This window comes from Miniopterus schreibersii, assembly GCF_964146895.1.
Source record: "Miniopterus schreibersii genome assembly, chromosome: 19".
Taxonomy (NCBI): Eukaryota; Metazoa; Chordata; class Mammalia; order Chiroptera; family Miniopteridae; genus Miniopterus; species Miniopterus schreibersii.
Genome location: NC_138119.1, coordinates 35,282,744 through 35,305,773, shown reverse-complemented (window position 1 = coordinate 35,305,773; position 23,030 = coordinate 35,282,744). Strand labels below are relative to the sequence as shown.

At 41.6% G+C, this 23,030-nt stretch overlaps 1 protein-coding gene across 4 annotated transcripts in view; it reads left to right on the top strand.

The window, feature by feature from the left end:
- The first annotated feature begins 11,221 nt into the window (after nt 1-11,221).
- The window catches only part of GPR89A (G protein-coupled receptor 89A), a 56,240-nt gene continuing 44,431 nt past the window's right edge, over nt 11,222-23,030 (top strand). For 2 of the 4 annotated variants that reach the window (XM_081122036.1, XM_081122035.1), the window contains exon 1: nt 11,226-11,428. In XM_081122036.1, the coding sequence (XP_080978162.1) occupies nt 11,387-11,428 (42 nt within the window). In that variant the 5' untranslated portion in view covers nt 11,226-11,386. Of the gene's footprint in view, nt 11,429-23,030 lie in introns of all 4 variants that reach the window. The other 2 variants (XM_081122037.1, XM_081122038.1) reach the window with 2 other exon arrangements.

Sequence of the window (23,030 nt, the reverse complement as noted above, 5' to 3'; positions counted from 1 at the left end):
AAACAGGTTCTCTACTCTTGCTTACTTTAGACCTCTTCTGGCATTCCTATGATGTGAATATTGTTACCTCCCATGTTGTCCCACAGCTCCCTTAGACTGTCCTCCTGTTTTTTGTTTCTTCTTTTTGGACCTCTGATTGAGTTTTTCTACCCTGTCTTCTAATTCACTGATCTAATCCTCAGCTTCCTCTAATCTGCTATTTATTCCTTCCAATGCATTCTTTATTTCTGCCATGTCATTTCCTTCATAGTTTCCATATCTTTTTTTATGCTGTTAAGCATCCTTACAATCAGTATTCTGAACTCTGTATCTGATAGATTGCTTATCTCCATTTCATTTAGCTCTTTTTCTGGAGACTTATCTTTCATTTGGGGCTTGTTTTTTTTTGTCTCCCCATTTTGGCTGCCTATTTGGGTTTGTTTCTATGTATTAGGTAGATCTGCTAAGACTCTTAGTCTTTGTGGAGGATCTCTGGTGCAGGCCAATGTCAGACGCAGTTTGTGACTGGCCCTGAGTACCCTGTTTGGAGCTATCAATGACCCTTGGCTCGAGGTCTCTTCTGCTGGTACTGGATGTGGTTGGACAGGACCAAAATGCACACTATTGCTCCTACAGTTTTGCTCTTGAATACCAGTTTTAAGGAAACATAAACTCAGAGCCTGAGAACAGCTTGGTACTTACCAGGATAAAGGATAAAGTGTACCTCAACTAGGACCTAATCCAAAAAAGAAAAAACTGTTATAAGTGGAAACTCCTGGTGCTGTTTAGAAGCAGTTGTAGAGGTATAGGTGCCAGTTGCTGGTCTCCTCTCTGCTGGGCGACCAGAGTGTGGATGAGTGTATTTGCTTGGATGAAGCAGCATCCTGCTTCACTCTCTCTACCTACCCTGCCACCATGGAAGCTGACATTTCTCCTTAGTCTTCCCAAAAAAAAAGAGGAAGCCTATTTTTGAAGAAACAGACACAGGCATCAAGGGGCCAGGATTTTTTTCTGTTTGTGCCATTTAGGAGCTGTGTTATTATCATCTACCTCAGTTTTCTGTCTACAAACTAGAGATAGTGTTTGTCACCTAATGAGTTGGCTGCCAACCCTGGAGCCTGCTGAGTGGTGCCACTTCCTGAGAGGCTTCTCCAACAGCAGGGAGACTGGGAAGAGGGGCAGGTGGGTGCTTTCCATCTGACCCTCCCCATCTGCCTCGCAGTTACCTGCTGAGGGTTTTTCAGTGTGGAATAGACACTCCGGAGCTCCAATCAGTTTTCTTAGAGAAGACTCAAAACAGAATCTTGACACCATATGTCTAGTAGGAACCTGAGACTCTGACCTTGAGAAATGTCTGGGAACAGATTGGCAATTACTTTCATCCTCTGCAAAATGTCCTTCATGCCCCGCCTTAAGCTGCCACACAACTGCTGCCAGCTTCCATTCACAGGCAGCTCTGTGTCCACGGAGGCTCTTACTCTCTCTACACAGCTGGGTCTCTCAGTATCAGTTTTGAGGCAAATGATTATGACTGACTCAGGATTATAATCCCCCAGGCTCCATTAGCTCCAGCTTTAAATCCTACTCCTTGTCCTTCCCTTGTTATAATAACCCTTTAGGGCACATGGACCTACCAATAAAAAGGATTGGACAGCAAGACATAAAAAGTGCCGCTCCCTCTGGAGGAGAAGGGCTAATTGACTAATAGCAGTTATAATACCTCCATCAGGGGAGATCTGTGACCAGGAGGGATCAAGTTACTCAAAGTTTGGTTAGACATTTTCAGGCCTGGCTCTGTAATCTCCATGCTCAGCATTTGCGGCATTATAAAAAGGCCTATCTGACTTTTCGCCATCTTTGTGTTTCTTTTGATCCATCAACAAAGCTAGACTGTGAAGAATCTGCCCCAGTTTCTGGTTATTATTCCTTTGAAATTAAGGAGTTGGGGAACAAGAGGACTGGGGTATGGTGAGAGGGGCAGTGGTATGCTGGTAAACATTTAACAACCAGCTCTCTCCAGTGTAAAGAGGCTCCAGTTTGTAGTGTCTGCCAGTTTCCTTGGTGTAAATTCTCTGGCATCACCAATTTCAAGCTACCAACATAACGTCACTGAACACAGAGATGGGAAGAGATGTGCAGTAGCACATTATAAAATATTTCCACCACATAATAGATATAAATAACCTCAAGAGCATGGGTAATAGTAAAATAATTAAGAATTAAAGAGCTTTCAGTATTTATTACCTTTGCACTTCATTTTTTTAAAGTTTATGTAATTTAATTGTTAACAGTGACTGTACTTAACTAGGTCACAAAATTTCATGAAACTTAGCAAATGATGTTTACAAACCAGTTCAAGTCAACTCCAGCACATATCTGGGTGGGACAGAGGAGTATTTGATTCAGAAAGAACATGAAAACTCTCCTTGTCATTTGAGATTTGATCCCTCCCTTTTTCACGCAAACCTCAGGAAAAATCAAAAAGTACATATATTTATTTTGCCTTGTGGGGAGAGGTAAAACAATAGGATTTATTCTCTTCCATGTGATTGAGAACTGTAGAAAGAGTTGAAGTTATTCAATGCAAGTAAAAATAAATAGGCAACTTAAGATAAGCCAAATGATTCTGCCTGAGATTTATCCTGGGCTACGTGACTAGTGAGTTGTTGCTGACAAGTCAGTTTCTCTCCACTTGGGCCTTTCCATGAGCCTGCTTGAGGGTCCTCATGATCTTGTGCCTGATTTCCCCCAGATCAAGTGATCCAGAGATCAAGGCAGAAGTTTCAGTGTCTTTTATGACTTAATTGTAGAAGTCACTTCCCATTACTTCCGTTGTATTTTATTGATCACTTTCTCTCAAACTTCTCTAACTACTGTGGAGGGACTAAACTAGAGAGGAACAAGGTTTATGGTAAAAATATCAATTTTGGCTCCTTTTTTCTTTTTTTAATGATTTCATTGTACATATGATATGTGTTGTAATCTGCTCTAAATGCTTCTTAGAAGTAGGCAGGATCTGAACATTAAATGGTAACTGTAATGCAAATTACAGATTGCTGTACAATTGGCAATATGAGGAACCCTCAGCCAAGGGTGATATCTGGTCATGATTCCATGGCCAGAACAGAGTTTTGAGGGTGTGTTTTTTTCTAGCTTCTGTTTTTCTTTAAGACTCAGCTTTCCTGAAAACTGTTCAGTTTTTTAATTCATCCAAGTTTTCCAGTTGCATTTTTCCACCTTTTTCATTTGCTACTGTTATCATCTCTACGCTGGCCAGATCTGAAGATGGAAGAAAGTGAGTCACTCCCAGAATTGAGTTAGGCTAATAAACCCAACAGAAAATAGATGAGATCAAATAAATGTAGGTGGGCTAAGCCAACAGGATACTATGTAACAAAACAAGGTACTCAGTCACATATTTAAAGCAGACCTAATGGCAAATTACAAATGTGGACATCTCTAGTATCTCCTAGACCAGAACCTCAGCTCTGGAACAACTCTATATATTTCTTGAATTACAGACTAGTTGTCTTTATATATTTTAGAGGAAGGACTGGACAACACTGTGGTGACTGCTGGGGGTAGGGGGAAGAGGGTACAAAAGAGTAAAGGGGGGATCAGTGGTGATGAACAGAGACTTGACTTGGGGTGGTGAACACATAATATAGTATACAGATGAGTGTTGCAGAATTGTGCACCTGAAACCTGTATAATTTTGTTAACCAGTGTGACCCCAATAAATTCAATAAAAAATAAATATTTTTAGGGACTGACCTAGTAATCAAAGACCCTTCTTGACTCTTTAAAACTCCTGTTGACCTAATTACTGTATCTAGTTGGTCCGACACATAGGCTGGAACAAATGAGTGACAGACAAGGAAAATAACAAAGAGACTGCTGACAACTTGGAGTCTCCGAAAGGTTTCAGAGACATGAGAAGAAAACAAACAGTGGACACCAAAGTAAACGAATAGTATAATTTCAGCCCTGGCTAGTTTGCTCAGTGGTTAGAGCGTCGGCTTGTGGACTGAAGCGTCCTGGGTTTGATTCCAGCCAAGGGCACATAACTTGCTTGGAGCCTTGATCCCCAGCCCTGGTCGGGGCATGTGCAGGAGGTAACCAATCGATGTTTCTCTCTCTCTCCCACTTCTATTCCCTCTGAAAAGCAGTGGAAAAATACCCTCAGGTGAAGATTAAAACACACACACACACAAACATACAAAAAAGAATAGTATAATTTCAAAAGGTATTTAAGAAAAAAAAGCAAGTTTAAAATCTGTTTTGAAGAAAACATGGGCTCTATAAAAACAGGAAGTGAAACACAATAAGATGATAAACTGAGTTGGAAAAGGAGTTGGCAGAGTTAGCAAACAATGCCACAGCAGAATTAAGAAGATAAAGAGCAGAATTAGCAACACATAAAGTTAAATCGGTTTTATAAAGAATAAACATCAGAAATTCTTCCAAGAGGAAGAACAAAGTGATGAAAATTACCAGAGAGGAGATAACAGATATGAAGAGAAGGCAACAGAAATCCAATCCATAGCCACTGGCGCTCCTCCAGCAGTCAGGAAAAGTGACCCATAGCACCAAAGATATAACGGGGAAACTTCATTGAGCTAATAAAACTGAAAACTCAAAGACATTCACCATGTACCAGGAAAAAAATCTAGATACATTTTTATTTCCAGGTATAGACATTATTCTACAATTTTCGCAGTATAAGAAAACTGCCCCCGCTACGGTTTGTGTGCTGCTAATGAACAGCTATGTTTTCACATTCTTGCCCAGTTGTGAATACAGAGGAGGCTCACTTTCTGTCGGTAGGAGGCGAGGCTCCCTGTCAAAAGAATGGCTGTTCCGATGTCAAATGCTGGAGAAAGATCCTAAGATGAGAAAAAAAATGATTTGGAAGGTGAGCCTTAAATAGGAAGAAGAGGGAATTAATTCCTTTCTCTGTCTGAGCTCATTCTCTTGAGTCTGGACTCCCAAGAGTCTCAAGGTGTTCAATATGTTTCCAAAAGATAAGGGAACAGTGCTACCTGCCTGTGGAAGCAGGTCAGGGACTAGTAGGGAGTTCATGAGTTAGTATCTGTCAAGACCGTGGAAGAGAACCTAGCACATAGTAAGCACTCGGTGAGTAAGCTATCATCACCACCATAAATATCCTATGTGATATCATTACTGTCATTTAACGTAGTGTTATTACTAAATGAGAGACCTTAGACTCAGCTGGGATTCAGGATGTAAGGGGAGGGTTTGTGCACTTGGCCTGGGAGGTTAGAGGGGAGAGATTTCCCCTCTCTCAGAGGCTACTGTTGGTCATGGAGATCAGTCATAGCTCTAAAGGAAAAGAGAAGCCATGGTGAGCAACCAAAAACCCATGGCTCTCCATTGCAGCCATTCCTCCCAGTGTGGAGTTAGTCCCTCAGGGGCCAACTTTGATGTACAGGATGTTTATTAGGTTACCCTCAAAGGAAGGTAATATCAGGCTGGCTTCATACGTTTCCATAACACATTAAATTTCAAGAAAGGCCAGAACATCTGTAGGCTATTGGGGATCAAACATTTAAACCAGGAACTCCACAACAAGCCAAATTTCATTCATAAGTGAAGGCATCTGAAAGGCATTCTCAATCTGCAAAAACGCAAAACACCTGCAAAACCTTCTTTAAAGAAAAATGTATTCATGATCCAAAGCTTGTTTCAAGCCAAAAGAGAAATAATTTTTAAAAAGAATTCAAGATGGTAAAGTAAGCAAAAGGCTAGTGATGAATACTGAAGACATTAAGCGTAAAATCAAACATAACTATAGTAAGTACAGTTACAAACAGAAGAGAAATGTCATAATAATTCTCAGCACACAGTAACTTTTTAAAATTCAGGCTTAAAGCCACAGATTGTACTGCCATACGCCTGGGAACTGAGTAAGGTGGAGGGCGCAGGGGAAGAGAAAGACATGGATGAAGATGGCGCCAACATTCTTAATGTACAAAGACGGTATTTTAGTCTCTCTGTCAGTAGTTAGGAAAACTGTATGTGTTATTCTAAAACAAAAGGTATGCCTCCCAAAGTGCTAAGGAAAAAAAGTAAGGAACAAACAGTCAATATAGCAAAAAAAAAAAAGGAGGGGGGGAGGAAAGCCAGGTAAAACAAAATAAGAGGGAAGAATCATTAAACCAAACCAAAATATTGATTTTTTTAATATAAAATATAACACGCAACAAAGACATAATATGAATAATTTTGTACTGAAAAATAAGATATTGGACCATATGAAGCCCTCAGACATATAAGGGGATATGTACGGAAAAATAGTAGTAGGGAAAGACTAATAAACCTCCTTCGGTTCGTGACAAATAGAACACAAAAATATAGAGGACCTGAATACAATTTACAAGCCTGGGTTCATGGACATGTAATGGAGTGCTAAATTAATACTCCCTATATCACAGACACAGCGACTGCCCCTTGCCCAGAGAAATTTGGAGGCTTGGATAAGTGTTTCTTGTGAGCTAAATTCTTCATCACAGTATTATTTTATCATAACAGCCAAGCAAACAAACAGAAAAGGCAGACTAGTGAAATAAATCATGGTCTACTCTTATGATGGGTACTATTGAGTCAATGCTGCAAAATCTTCAGCATGAGAAAATGCTCATGATCTATTTCTAAGCGAAGCAGCAGGTAGCAAAACACTTTGCTCACAGTGCCCACCTGGGGGGAAATGGAAAAGTATATGTGCCTGGGTGTGGATGGGGGACTAAATGAGTAACCAAGAATAATAATGAATGTCCAGGTTTTAAAAATACACCAGTATTGGGCTCCTTTGTGACCATGTGGTAAATCATACATCTTTTACTTTTATTTATGACTTTCAATTTATATGTTCAATTTTAAATTTTCTCTCTATGTAGTCTTCCCTTTTACTCACAGATTATATGGATCAAATTAATTCTGTACAAGAATCATATCAGTAGGGAATCCCCAAATGAGTTTTAATAAGCGGGGGAAATTTTAATGTTATATATTTTAAATAATGCCTCTGAGTCTTTCCAAATTTGGGAGATATACAATCACCAGTCTTTTCATTTCAACTTGAATAACTGAAAAATTTTAAATATACATTTGAACTGATTAATAATGAAGGAAAACTCTGAATGGAAATTCATAATAATAATGGGTAAAAATTATTGCATACATACTATAAAGTACTTGGTTTTCTTAAAGTTTTAAGTATATTACTTATTTATTCCTTGTAATAACTTTACGAGGTAAGCTCCTCTTCCTCATCCCTCTCTGTAAGATGAGGAAGATAAGGAACGGAGAGGAGAGCTGCTCGCATGGGGACACATGACCATTTAATGCTTCTTCATTCCCAGGAAGACAGCCTCAAGCACTTGATTCAGGTTAACTGTAACTTGCCCTGGCTGGTTATCTCAGTGGTTAGGGCATCAGCCTGTAGACTGAAGGGTCCTGGGTTTGATTCCTGCCAAGGTCACGTACCTTGGTTGCACACTTTATCCCCAGGTCCTGTTGGGGCACGTGCGGGAGGCAACCAATTGATGTCTCTCGCACCGATGTTTCCCTCTCTCCCTCCCTTTCTCCCCCCTCTCTCTGTCTCTCTCTCTCTCCCTTCCACTCTCTCTGAAAAGCAATGGAAAAAATATCCTTGGGTGAGGATTTAAAAAACAAAGCAAAAAACCTCTAACTTAGCTGAACCAATCAAGGCCCAGGACACGGCATCCCGAGTGCACACCAGGTGAGAGTCAAGGTCAACATATCCAAGATGAGGTTGTATGAGGGGAAAGAACGAAAGCCCACAGCCAAGGTCTGAAAGAGTGGGACCGGCTAGGGAAGGGGTTCGAATTAGACTCGAGGAAAATGAGTCTAGGGGAGTTTCTGAGCCAAGTCACAAGTGGTTGATAGGCTGTGCTCGGGCTAGAGTGAGCATGCCTAGACGGGGAAAGAAAGCCCGGAGTACAGCTGGCATCGCTCTGGCCCTCGGCTGCCTTTCGCCAGGCAAATCAGGGCTGACCTTTCCCCACTGGGAAGGTCCTGGCTCATTCTAAGAAGCCTTTGAGGTGGGAAGCAGATTCTCACCACCACTCCTCCAGCCCTGTCCCTGTCTGTAAGAATCTCCTGCGTAGCTGTTAAAATTCCTGGGAGCTACCCTCAGAAATCCTGAGTCCACTCGTCTGCCTTAGGGCCCAAAATTCTAAATTTTAAACAAGCTCCCCAAGCAGTGGAAACACCACACTTTAAGAAAACAGGCCCCATACACTTTCTAGGTATCCAGTATAGAAGCTGTCCATGGGACCATTGGGAGGTAAGTGCCTCCTCTCTGGATATTTGGGGTTTTCTGGCTTACTAGGGTATATGGTGGGGTTCAAGGTCCCAGTGAACCTGGCAAAGCAAGGAAAGCTACATGATAGGATGACTGTATGTGGACAGAGGAAGCTGGCATAGAATGCCATGGAAATGTCATGTCTCAAACTTACTTACAACTGCATGTAAATCTCCTACTGTATCACAATAAAAATTTTTTAAAGAATTCCTAACAGACATTAACCAGCCACTGACTGGCATGGGCAGGTGCTTACGTGTGTGCATGGAGACATGCTAGGGTGTTTCTCAGGGATCCAGTGTTAGTATCAACTCCTGGGCTCAGTCTTTTTATGAATTTTGAGGAAGAAGAGAATATGGTTAGCTGCCAGGATATGGATGGTGCTGGAAGATGAGAGAAGGCAGGTGTTATTAACACTGTAGTTGATATGAAAAAGGGTACAGCAAATTGATGTGAATAAACACTGGCCCAAGGGACATAGATTGATCATGCTGTCAGTAGGCACTTTACTGGCAGATCTGTCTGGCTGTCAATCTCTAGATCAACAGTAAACAATAGCCAGTAGCTATGAACATAAAATATTTTGGAAAGCATCCTTGGAAAATGGGATGCAAACTGGACGCTCAGTCAGAGCCCAGGTGGCTTGACAGTCCATGAAGGCAGAAGCAGATCTTACTACTGAACAGGATAGCAGCAACTAGAGTAGATTGAGAGAGTAGTACTAGGGGTAGGGATGGGAGGACAAGCCATTCCGGTGGCTAAGTCCACCACCATCAGGAAAGGGACCAGCTTTGAGAGGAGAGCAACTGAACAGTAACCTAGTGTGAAGGTTTCTAGAGACATTCTGCGGTCAAAAGCCGGGGTAGCAGTTCATAGGATCGTCCAGGCCTGTCCTTGACCTGGACACAGGCATTACACTGGGGAGAATCCTAAATAATGTCATTCAAAGCCTTGCACATTCCTGGGGTTAGCGGGATTGCATACCTTTCTCTGGAAAATCAGGTTCACTGAGACCCTGATCCCCACCATGCATCCCTGTAAGCCACCATGGTAAGCTGTTTGTCTTGATAGGCTCTCCCAGACTTCTGCACTCTCACATGGCCTTGAGTCTCAGTTACATGAGTTCTAACTCATCGTGCGTAGCTAAATGCCTACACAGTGTATACCTGCTTCCCTGATATGTGTAGCCAGGGACACAAAGTTCTCTGGTTTAAGACTTTCCCCTGGTCAGACTGCCTCTGCTGCTCCCTGGCCTTCTGGATCAGGACTGAACATGGGAGAGGTAGTTTTGGCTGCTTAGAATGGCAGAGTTCAATACTGAGAAAGAGAGACACCTTCCCTGTGTGTAATAAACATGTGAGTCTCAGTTACTCAGATTTCAGTAGTCTAAGCACTCGGGACCTAGATGTCAGTCCACACAAGGCTGTGCTTCTAGATATTTCGGCAGTTTTAATTGCAGCCACTCCCACACTAGGTGATTGCCCTCAGCTGGAGCCAGCTTCTAGGACTATGAAACTTGAGGGACTACAAGCACTGGCTAGAGCCCAGGTGGGAAAGAATAAGCCCACAGCTGTGCATTAAGCCTTCATGAAACCAGTGAATGGCTGAAATAGGGATTCCATTTACATTTGAGCAACTCCAACATGAGGAGGAGGGCTGCTTTCTAAAATAACTCATCTTCAGGTTCTTAAAGAATTATTTCTTGTTTTGAATTAAAACCTTAATTTAATTTCCTGTACTTTGCCCTACAAGTATCTCTTGGGGCCATATAAATTCTACCTATTGTGCCCTCCCCGCCCCCCGCCCTCCGGCCTAGCGCAAGGGTTGAGCATGGACCTAGGATTCAGGAAATAGAGGTTCGATTCCCACATGCCCGGTTTCGGGCTCAGGCCCCGGTAGGGGGCATGCAGGAGACAGTCGATCAATGACTCATCACTGACGTTTCTAGCTCTCTCTCCCTCTCTCTTCCTCTCTCTGAAATCAATAAAGACATATTAAAAAAAAAAAAAATTCTACCTATTCTTTCACATGAAGACAGCTATCATGTTCCTGAGTCTTCTTGCTTCAGTTCCTTTAATTTGTCCTAATCTAGTGGTTCACCAGCGAGCATGCTTCAGGGTCCCCAAAGGGCCCGAAGCTTCGGGACTGCGCCCCAGCCCCATGAATTGGAGAAGTGTGGCCCCGGGCGCAGAGGGGGCGCAGGGCAATCGGAGCTGGTTCCTGGGGCACGTGGGGGCCTCACTGACCAGCTGTCAAATGCTGAATGCGGTGAGGAGGAATGTGCCGCTGCCACTTGAGAGATCCAAGTGTCACGTTTCCTTTGTGCATTAACCCATCATTTATTCTCTGTGGTAAAAGGCTGCAGTACTCCAGGCGGCGTCTGATGGGTACCTCGCACGAGATTATCACTCCCTTGCTAGAGGAGGGCTTTGTCGTTCTTGCTATCACATCAGAAATTTACTTGTTAGCTAGAGTTTTAAAAAATCTCACCTGCGTTCCCACTCGCCCCTCTCCTTAACTGTGCAGTTGTTTGTGGAGCCAAGTATAAGTTGTAACACTTAGAACACAATGCCTGACTTGTGCTCTCATTATAATTATTATTAACTTCATCTTATTAGCTATGACCATTACGAAAAGGGGTTACCACTTAAAATAAGATGTTCGGTCGGGCCCCACCTCCTTCAGCCTCAGAAATGAAAATACTGCTTCGCGTTGCTCCGCTTTCGGATTTTCAGACCACAGCACAGCGTCTCATCGCTGGGCTTGGAGCCCGCTCGGGCTAACTAAGCCCCGCCTCCAGAGCCGCGTCTCCCTGGCCCCGCCCCTGCCTCGGCTGCTAGGCGACTGGCGTCCGCCCCGCCCACTCCCAGATCGCGGACGTGCGCTGGGTGCGGTCGCTGATTGGCTGGCTGGGGCGCAGCTTGATGGCGTCGGGCAGACCAGCCTCTGTCCCAGCCGAGGCCCGGGGCGAAGGCCACCAGGGTAAGGGGGCCGGCGGCCCTAGGCGCTGCCGCCTCGCGGAGTGGGGAGTGGACGCGCGAACTCTCCCTGCACTTCGCCATGAGTTTCCTAATAGACTCCAGCATCATGGTTACCTCCCAGGTGAGCCACTGCCTCCTGCCCCGGGCCCTCGGCCTCACTTTTCCGAATCGCCCTCTTGCGGCTCAGCGACGCGGGCGGGCCGGTGTCTCGCCCCCTCGCTCGCCGCCTGGCCCTCCGCGCCCGTTCCCCGAGCTCGGGAGGGTCCTGCGCCCCCGCCCTGGTGGTCGGGAGGCGGCCTGCGGCAGCCCGCACCCCGCCCAGCCTCCATTCCACCCTTCCCCGTACCCCCTCTTTTCTGTCCACTCTTGGAAGGGGTCAGGGGGCCTCAGCGCCCAGAGCCAGGGCCTCGAGAGAAGGGAGCGGTCCCCAAAGGGCCCCGAAACTTGCGGACGGCGCCCCTGTCCCACGGGTTGGAGAAGTGTGGTTCCCGGCGCAGAGTGCGCGGCGGGCCGGCGGGCCAATGGGAGCGGGCTGCTGGGGACACGTGGGCCTCGCTGGTCAGACGCGGGATCCGGGTGCGCGGGAAGCTGCCCCTGTCGCTGGCGGTCTGCAAAGTGGGAGGCTTCCTTGGTACAGTAACACGTCATTCTTGATGCTCTCTGCTGCCCGTGCTCTTCGGGTCTTTTTCTGACTCTCCTTTCTTCCCAATGGGCCACCTTCAATCATTCGTGCAGTCCTCGAACTTTTTATCGACCAATATATGAAGCTCTGAGGGTTCAATCATAAATAAGACACTGGCTGTCCCTGCTCTATAGAAGCTTCGCCTAGTGAGCTGCTTGCTTTTACCAGGTCATTTGTTGAATCACTCTGTTTTGTTTTCTTCATAGCATTTATCAAAGCGCTGATATTATTTATGTATTTTTTGACATCCTGTCTTGGTCATAGCTGAATCCCCCCTCAAGTGCAAGCACTCAAATATTTGTTGGCCAACTCTTTTCCACCCTCATTTTCCAGTAATTTAAAGTACTTTTTATTTTATTTTTTCCCCATTTTTCTTCAATTTATTGGTGTGACATAATTTTAATATACGTTCCAGGTGTACAACTCTATAATCACCATCTGCATATTCTATTGTGTATTCATCACCCTAAGTCAAGCCACCTTCCCTCATCATTTCTCCCCCCTATATCCCCTTCTACCTCACCCTACCCGCTTTCCCTCTGGTAATCACCACACTGTTGTCTGTGTCTATAAGGGTTTCTGTTTGTTTGTTTTGTTGGGGGGGTTGTTGTGGGGTTTTTTGTTTTTCTTTCTTGCTTAGTCCCTCACTTTTTACCCAGCCCTCAGCCCCCCTCCTCTCTGAAAGCTGTCAGCCTGTTCTCTATCCATGAGTCTGTTTCTATTTTGTTTGTTAGTTTATTTTGTTCATTAGATTCCACATATGAGTGAAGTCATATGGTACTTGTTTTTCTCTGACTGACTTATTTCACTCAGCATAGTGCATCCATGCTGCTGCAAAAGGTAAGATTTCTTTCTTTTTATGGCTGAGTAGTATTCCATTATGTAAATGTACCACAGCTGTTTTATCCACTCATTTACTGATAGACACAGGCTGCTTCCAAATCTTGGCTATTGTAAATAATGCTGCAATGAACAGAGGTGCATATATTCTTTTGAATTAGTGTTTTTGGGTTTCTTCAGATAAATTCCCAGAAGTGGAAATACTGGGTCATAAGGCAGTTTCATTTTTAATTTTTGAGGTAACTCCATGCTGCTTTCCTCAGTAGCTGCACTAGTCTGCATTCCCACCAACAGTGCACGAGGGTTCACTTTTCTGTGAATCCTCACCAACACTTGTTGCTTGTAGATTTATTGATGGCAGCCATTCTGACAGGTGTGAGGTGATAGCTCACTGTGGTTTTAATTTGCATCTTTCTTGATTAGTGATGTTGAGCATCTTTTTATGTCTATTGGCCATCTGTATGTCCTCTTCGGAAAAGTGTCTATTCAGCTCGTTTGCCCATTTTTTAATTGGATTGTTTGGGGTTTTTTGGTGTTGAGTTTTATGAGTTCCTTATAAATTTTAGATATTAACCCCTTATCAGATGTATCATTGGTGAATATATTTTTCCATTCATTGGGTTGTCTTTTCATTTTGTTGATAGTTTTCTTTGCTGTGGAAAAACTTTTTAGTTTGAAATAGTGCGATTTGTTTATTTTTTCTTTGGCTTCCCTTGCCCAAGGCAGTATATCAGAAAAAAATGTTGCTACAAGAAATGTCTGAGATTTTACTGCCTATGTTTTCTTCTATGACTTTTATGGTTTCAAGTCTTATATTTTAATCTTTTATCCATTTCGAGTTTATTTGTGTGTATGATTTAAGATGGAGGTCTAGTTTCATTTTTTATACATATCTGTCCAATTTTCCCATCACCATTTATTGAATAGATTGGCCTTATCCCATTGTATGTTCTTGCCTATATTTTGTTCCATTGATCTTTATGTCTGTTTTTATGCCAGTACCAGTCTGTTTTGATTACTATGGCCTTGTAGTATAGTTTCATATCAGGTAGTGTCATTCCTCCAACTTTTTTCTTCTTTCTCAAGATTGCTGTGGTTATTCAGGGTCTTTTTTGGTTCCATATAAGTTTTTGGAATATTTGCTCTAGTTTTGTGAAATACGATGTTGGTATTTTGATAGGCATTGCATTGAATCTGTAGGTTGTTTTGGGCAATATGGATGCTTTAATGATGTTAATTCTTCCTATCAATGAACACAATTTATGCTTCCACTTCTTTGTATATTCTTCAGTTTCTTTCTTCAGTGTCTTATAATTTTCCGAGTATGAGTCTTTTACATCCTAGGGTTTTTGTTTGCTTGTTTGTTTAAATTCCCACTTGGCCTGTCCAGGCGTGGCTCAGTGGTTGAGTGTCGACCTAGGATCCAGGCAGTGGGGGTTCGATTCCCGGTCAGGGCACATGCCCGGGTTGCGGGCTCGATCAATGACTCTCTCATCATTGATGTTTCTATCTCTCTCTCTCCCTCTCCTTTCCTCTCTCTGAAATCAATAAAGATATATATATTTTTTTTAATTAAAAAAAAAAATCCTCACTTGAAGGTATGTTTTTAAGAGAAAGAGGAAGGAGGGGTGGGGGAGAGAGAGAGAGAGAGAAACATTGATGTGAGACAGAAACATCAATCAGTTGCCTCCCACAGTGCCCCGACCAGGGATTGAACCTGCAACCTAGATATGTACCCTGACCAGGTACTGAACCTGCAACTTTTTGGTGTATAGAACAACGGTCCAACAAATAAGCTAACAGGCCAGGGCTTTATTTTATTATTATTATTTTTTATATAATTGTAAATGAGATTGTTTATTTCATTTCCTTTTCTGATAATTCATTATTGGTATATAAAAATGCAATTGATTTCTGGACATTTATTTTGTACCCTGCTACTTTACTGAATTCACTTATAAGTTCTGGTAGGGTTGTGGGGTTTTTTGGTGCAATCTTCGGGGTTCTCTACATACAATATTGTGTCATCTGCAAGTAATGACAGTTTTACTTTCCAGTTAGATGCCACTTATTTCTTCTTGTTGTCTAATTGCTATGGGTAGAACTTCCAGTACTATGTTGAATAAGAGTGGTGAAAGTGGACATCCCTGTCTTGTTCCTGATCTTAAGGGAAATGCTTATAGTTTTTGCCCATGAGTATGATGTTGGCTGTAGGTTTGTCATTCACTGCCTTTATTTTGCTGAGGTATGTTCCCTCTATTCCCACTTTGCTGAGAGTTTTTTATCATAAATGGGTGCTGGATTTTATCAGATGAATTTTCTGCATCTATTGGTATGATCATGTGGTTTTTATCTTTCATTTTGTTTATGTGATGTATCATGTTTATTGATTTGCAGATATTGTACCAGCCTTGCATGCCAGAATAAATCCCACTTGGTCATGGTGTATGATCTTTCAATGTATTGCTAGATCTGGTTTGTTAATATTTTGCTGAGGATTTCAGCATCTATGTTCATCAGGTTATTGGCCTATAATTTTCTTTTGTAGTGTCTTTATCTAGTTTTGGAATTAGGATAATGTTTGCCTTGTAAATTGAGCTTGGGATTCTTCCCTCCTCTTGAATTTTTTTGGATTAGTTTGAGAAGAATAGGCATTAGTTCTTCTCAGATTGTTTGGTTAAATTCACTGTAAAGCCATCTGGTCCAGGACTTTTGTCTTGTGGAAGTTTTGTTTTGTTTTGTTTTCAAATATGTCCTTATTGATTTCAGAGAGAGGAAGGGAGAGGGGGAGAGAGACAGATAGAAACATCAATGATGAGAGAGTCATTGATCCACTGCCTCCTGCACGCCCCCCACTGGGGATTGAGCCTGCAACCCGGGCATGTACCCTGACCGGCAATTGAACCACAATCTCCTGGATCATAGGTCGATGCTCAACTGCTGAACCAGATTGACCAGGCGGAAGTTTTTTACTAATCCTTCAATTTCACTAGTTGTAAACTGTCCAGATTCTCTTATTCTTCCTGATTCAGTTTTGCAAGATTGTATGTTTCTAGGAATTTGTCTGTTTCATCCAGATTTTCCAATTTATTGGCATATAGTTGTTCATATTTTCTTTCGTTTATTGTTGACTGTACTACAGATGTCCCCCACTTCCCCCCCTTTACTCTCTTCCATCGAAGCTCCACACTAACCCAGGTCTTCATCACACTATTGTCTGTGTCCATGGGCTATGTATATATGTTATTTGCTTAATCCCTTCCAATCCACCCCACCCCCACCCCCTCTGAGATCCATCAATCTGTTCCATGCATCTCTGGATCTATATTGTTTGTCAGTTTATTTTGTTTATTAGATTCCACATATAAGTAAGATCATGTCATATTTTTCTTTCTCTGACTGGCTTATTTCTCATCTCATAATAATCTCCAAGTCCATTTATGCAGCCACAAAGGATAAGAGGTCTTTCTTTTTTACAGCTGAATAGTATTCCATGGTGTAAATGTACCACAGCTTTTTTATCCACTCCTCTGCTGATGAGCACTTGGGCTGTTTCCAGATCTTAGCTGTTGTAAATAACACTACTCTGAACCTAGGGGTGCATATATTCTTTCTGATTGGTGTTTCAGGATTCTTAGGATATATTCCCAGAAGTGGGATTGCTGGGTCAAATGGCAGTTTCATTTTTAATTTTTGGAAGAAATTCCATACTGTTTTCCATAGTGGCTGTACCAGTCTGCATTCCCACCAGCAGTGTACTAGGGTTCCTTTTCTCCACATCCTCGTCAGCACTTGTTTGTTGATTTATTGATGGTAGCGGTTCTGGCAGCTGTGAGGTGATACCCCATTATAGTTTTAATTTGCATCTCTCTGGTGATTAGTGTGGTTGAGCATTTTTTCATATGTCTGTTGACCATCTCTATGTCCTCTTTGGAAAAGTGTCTATTCAGGTCCTTTGCCCAGTTTTTAATTGGATTGTTTGTCTTTCTCGTGTTGAGTTGTATAAGTTCTTTATATATTTTGGATATTAGCTTCTTATCAGATGTATTATTGGTGAGTATGTTCTCCCATATAGTACGTCTCCATTTAATTCTGTTGATAGTTTATTTTGCTCTGCAGGAGCTTTTTACTTTGATGTATCCCATTTGTTTATTTTTTCCTTTGTTTCTCTTGCCCTAGGAGATGTATCAGTGAAAATACTGCTGCATGAAATGTCTGAAATTGTTTTAGCTATGTTTTCTTCTAGGATTTTTATAGTTTGAGACTTACATTTAAGTATTTTATCCATTTTGAGTCTATTCTTGTGTATAGTGTAAGTTGATGGTCTAGTTTCATGTTTTTTCATGTACCTGTCCAATTTTCCCAGCACCATTTATTGAAAAGACTGTCTTTACTCTGTTGTATGCTCTTGCCTCCTTTGTCAAAGCTTAATAGACCATAATGGTGTGGGTTTATATCTGGGGTCTCTGTTGTATTCCATTGATCTATATGCCTGTTCTTGTGCCAGTACCAGGCTGTTTTGATTACAGTGGCTTTGTAGTGTAGTTTGATATATGGTATTGTGATCCCTCCAACTTTGTTCTTCTTTCTCAAGATTGCTGAAGCTATTCGGTCTTTTGGGGTTTCATATAAATTTTTGGAATAATTGTTCTAGATCTGTGAAATATTTCATTGATGTTTTAATAGGGATTGCATTGAATCTATGGATTGCTTTGGGTAATATGGATATTTTAATTATTTAATTCTTCCTAAACATGAACACAGTATATGTTTCCATTTGTTTGTACCTTCCTCTTATTTCTTTTTTCAATGTCCTATAGTTTTCCAAGTATAGGTATTTTACTTCCTTGGTTAACTTTATTCCTAGGTATCTTATTTTTTTAGTTGCAGTGGGGATTGCAAAAGGGATTGTCTTTTTAGTTTCTCTTTCTGAGATTTCATTATTGGTGTATAAAAATGCCACCGATTTCTGGATATTAATTTTGTATTCTGCTACTATGCCAAATTCATTTATTAAATCTAGTAGTTTTTTGGTGGAGACTATAGGGTTTTCTATGTACAATATCTTGTCATCTGCAAATAATGACAGTCTTACTTCCTCCTTTCCAATTTGGATACCTTTTATTTCTTGTTCTATTCTGATCACTGTGGATAAGATTTCCAGTACTATGTTGAATAAGAGTGGTGATTTTTATCCTTCATTTTGTTTATATGATGTCTCACATTTATTGATTTGTGAATATTGTACCAGCCTTGCATCCCTGGAATAAATCCCACTTGGTCATGGTATATGATCTTTTTAATGTATTACTGGATCCCATTTGCTAATATATATATATTTTTTAGCATTTTGGTATCTATGTTCATCAGGTATCTTGGCCTGTAATTTTCTTTCTTTGTAGTGTCTATTTCTGGTTTTGGAATTAGGATAATGTTGACCTTATAAAAGGAGCTTGGAAGTCTTCCTTCCTCTTGAATATTTTGGAATAGTCTGAGGAGAATAGTTGTTAGTTCTTCTTGGAATGTTTGGTAAAACTCCCCTGTGAGGCCATCTGATCTATTCAGATTTAATGGTTCTTCCTGATTGAGTTTTGGAAGATTGTATGTTTCTAGGAATTTACCCATTTCACCCAGGTTGTCCAATTTGTTGGTGTACTGTTGCTCACTGTATTTTCTTACAATTATTTGTATTTCTATGGTTTCAGTTGTTACTTCACCTGTTTCATTTCTGGTTTTACTTATTTGGACCCTCTGTCTTTGTTTCTTGATGAGTCTGGCCAAAGGTTCATCAATCTTATTTGTCTTTTCAAAGAACAAGTTTTTTGTTTCATTGATCTTTTGTATTGTTTTTTTAGTCTCTATGTCATTTATTTCTTCTCTGATCTTTATTATTTCCTTCCTTCTGCTTCCTCTGGGATTTTCTTGTTCTCTTTCTAATTCTTTTAGTTGTAATGTTAGATTGTTTAGTCAAGATATTTCTTGTTTCTTGAGGTAGACTTATAATGCTATAAACTTCCCTCTCAGGACTGCTTTTGCTCAGTCCCAAAGATTTGGGATTGTTGTATGTTCGTTCTCATTTGTTTCCAGGAAATTTTTATTTCTTCCTTGATTTCATTGGTAACCCATTCATTGTTTAATTACATGCTATTTAGTCTCCATGTGTTTGAATATTTTGAGTGGGTTTCTTTTATAGTCAATTTCTACATTCATACCATTGTGATCCAAGAAGATGCTTGATATGATTTCAGTCTTTTAGAATTTGTTAAAACTTATTTTGTGTCCTAACACCTTTAGCTTTTTCTTGTCTGAAAAGCTCTTATCTCTGCTTCAATTTTAAATGATAGCCTTTCTGGGTAAAGTAGTCTTGGTTGTAGGTCCTTGCTTTTCATTACTTTGAATAGTTCATGCCAGTCCCTTCTGGCCTAAAATGTTTCTGTTGAGAAATCAGCTGACAGTCTTATGGGAGCTTCCTTGTAAGTAGTTAATTGTCTTTCTCTTGCTGCTTTTAAGATTCTCTCTTTGTCTTTAACCTTTGCTGTTTTAATTATGATGTGCTGTGGTGTGGGCCTTTTAGGGTTCATCTTGTTTTGGACTCTCAGTGCTTCCTGGGCTTGTGTGTCTTTTTCCTTCACCAGGTTAGGGAAGTTTTCAGTCATTATTTCTTCAAATAAGTTCTTGATCCCATGCTCTCTCTCTGTTGTCCTTCTGGTACCCCTATGATATGGATGTTGTTACACTTCATGTTGTCCCAAAAGTTCCTTAAACTATCCTCATTTTTTAAAATTCTTATTTCTTTTTGCTGCTCTGATTGGGTGTTTTATTCTACCTTGTTTTCCAAATCATGATTTGATCCTCTGTTTCATCCAACTTACTGTCTATTTTAGTGTATTCTTCATTTCAGACATTGTGTTCTTCATTTCTGACTGGTCCTTTTTATGGTTTCTGTGTCCTTTTTCATGCTGTTGAGCATCCTTATAACCATTGCTTTGAACTCTATATTTGATAAATTGCTTGCCTCCATTTCATTTAACTCTTTTTCTGTAGATATCTCCTGTTCTTTCATTTGGGGCATGTTTCATTGTCTCCCCATTTTGGCTGCCTTTTTGTGTTTGTTTCTATAGATAGATCTGCTGTGACTCCCAGTCTTGGTGGGGTCGCCTTATATGGTAGGTGTCCTCTGACACCCAGTTGTGCTGTCCCCTTGATCACCTGTGCTGGATGCTCCAGGAATGTCTCTTATGTGAGTAATGCGAGCCATCCTGTTATATTTGAGTCTTGATTGCTATTGGCTCATTTGTGCATAGGATCTGCCCTCTGGCTGGCTGACTGTTAGACAACCCAGACCACAGTGTGCGAGATTTTGTGCAGGTGCTGACCACAGCTTATTGGATCCTGCTCTGATGTAGTCTGAAGCTGGGCACTGAGTATGTTGGTTTTGGGCCACTTGGGATGGACTCTTGTGCAGACCAATGTCAGACACTGCCTGTGACTGACCCTGATCACCTCTCTGGAGCTACAAGTGATCCACATTTTCTAGCTGCCCTTCTGGGCCTTGGTGAGGGGGAAAGGGCCAAGCCGCACACCAATGTCAGCTTTTACCAGTACCTGTTTTTGGGGCAGGTCAGCATAGTCCCAAAGCACCCCAAGATCTACCTTCGCCTGCCGGTTGCCTGTTAGGCTTAGCCACTGGAAGACCCCCTAACGGTACTCAAGCTGCATGAGGTACATTCTCAGTGAGTCACCAGGTAGGGGTTATGTTGTTCACCAACTTGATACAGGTTCAAATTCAGTGCCAGTGATGGGTGTGAGTCCACTCAGCAAATGTCCCCAGGTATACCAAGTATAGCTGCCATCCACTCGGTGTTTGCTCACCTTTGTGTTAGGGCAGCATCTCAGGGAGTCAAAAGGGTGAGACCAACAGAGTTTGTCAGTCCTAAACAGACCGAGATTTGGCATGCGAAGGGAGGGCTCTGTTCCAGTGCCGCACGCGAGAGAAAATGGCCCCTGTCCTAGAGCCACACAACTCAGTCTGTCCCAGATTTTGCCAGGAGGAGAGCGAGCTCAGCAGGGTGTGCCATAGGCAAGGGGGAGGATGGGGCTAGTGGATCTCTTGTGAGAGTAAGGTACCAGTCAGGCTTTGGTGGGGGTTATGGCCCCTGTACCAAAGCCACATAATTCAGTCTGTCCCATATTTTGCCTCGACCTCGACAGGGCAGAGCCACCAGGAATCAGTCAGCCAAAAGCCCAGAAGGTGGTTCTAGTTGGTGTCCCGTGAATGGAAAGCGCCAGTCAGATTCACGGGAAAGTGGGAGTAATGGCCCCTGCCCCAAAGCTACACAACTCAGTCATTTACACCCCCTGATCTCAGACCTCTACACCCTGGCCAAAGGAGCTGACTCCTCAGCAGGGCATAAGCTCCCCAGGGTGGGGCAAGATGGAGTCCAGAGTTTGGGACTATGGCTTTCCCCCAGGCTGATGCCACATGGAGGGGAGTGTTCCACCTAAGGAAGGTGGCTTCTGTGGTATGGGAAAATGTAAAGTACTTTTTCCTAATTTTTCTTTTACCAAGTGGCAAATGACAGAAACAGTTCCTTTTTGAGATTTAAAGTCAATTAAATCTTTGGTTTTTTGACCCAGGTTTCATATTGCTTCATCCTAATGCTTCTCTCTTTCAAGGAGAGCATTGTCCTTGGCTCTTGAAAAACTTTTATTACATTTTAGAAAGTACAAAACAAGGAACACCCTAATACAATAACTATTTTGAAATTTGCAATCCCTTTTATAGTTTTCATAATTATTGGTTTTTATTGACTGCATAATATTCAAGTGTATCAATATACAAAAATCTGGACATGTAATTTTCTTGCTTTCCTAACTTCTCTAAGGCTTCCTGTGCCCTTGGTGACAACTCAGGGTTATTTTCAACCCTGTGTCAACTCAAGAAAAATGACAATATTTGAGTATCTTTTTTTCCACTCAGTATAAAAATAAAGGTGTCAGTGAGGAGATTGGCATTTCATGTAGCCTCTAACTAAGACTTTTAACATGAATGTAATTGATTGATAAGTTGATCCAAGAGAGTGGCTTTCTGATCTTTTATGCCATCTAATACTTTAACTTGCACACATGCATTCCACATGCAGTATTAAATTCTCAAACCTGCCCTTTACAAATGAAGAACTAAGACCTAAAGAATCCACTGCATGTAATGTTCTGTATACAAATATTTATGTGGCTGCTTTATCATTATTTAGATATCAGTAAAAATGTCACTTGGCGAAGGCTTTACCTACTCCCCCCACCCAGTCAAAGCATTCTCCATTCCAGCCACCTTCTTTCTCATTTCCCTGTTTCAATTTCTTCTTAGCATCCATCAGTATTGTTTGTGTTTTAGTGAAATGTAAACTCCATGAGCCCAGGGTATTCTTTCTTGTTTTCTGCTGTAGTCCCTAACATCTAGACCAGTTGCTGGCACACATTCGTGGCCTGGAAAATATTTACTTAATGAAAGCATCTATGTAGAGAGGTGTGGTTCCCTTAGAAATGCCTGCCCCTCATTTTTCCTGTCTTATATGAACTGAAAGATTTATTTGAAATGAAATCTGAAATTAGAGGTCATATATTGAAAGTGGTCATTCTCAGGTAACATCTTGGTTGTAGAGATGTTCACCATGTCACAAGATAAAGTTCAAACTCTTCCTATGGCTCACATCTTATGATGAGACCCAGCTCTTTCCTCTGCAGCTTTGGCCCTCACCATTTTCCCTTCACTTCATACTCTAGCCTTCTACTTCCTTACCTTCAGATTTCCAGCTTGCTCTCTCTTTCTGGACCTTGTACCCTGCCGCTTCACTTCTTTCTCCTGGCTAATTCCTTCAGATTTCAGCATGAACAGCCAAGAAGCCTCTCCCACACTAGACTGTATGTGTCCCTATACATAATACTTCCATAGTACTCTTTGCCTACTTCCCTTGTAATATCACTATAATATAATTACATTATCATCGTGTTTTGTAATTACTTGTCTGTCTCCTCCACAGATTATAAACTTCAGAGCAGTGACCATGCTCTCTTGTTCACCATTCTGTCCCTAGGACCTGGCACATATTAGATACTAATAAATATTTGTTAAATAAAGTAGTAAATAAATTATTCAAGAAAGGGATCTTTTCCAGTCAGTTCTTAATAACTGGCCATCTTT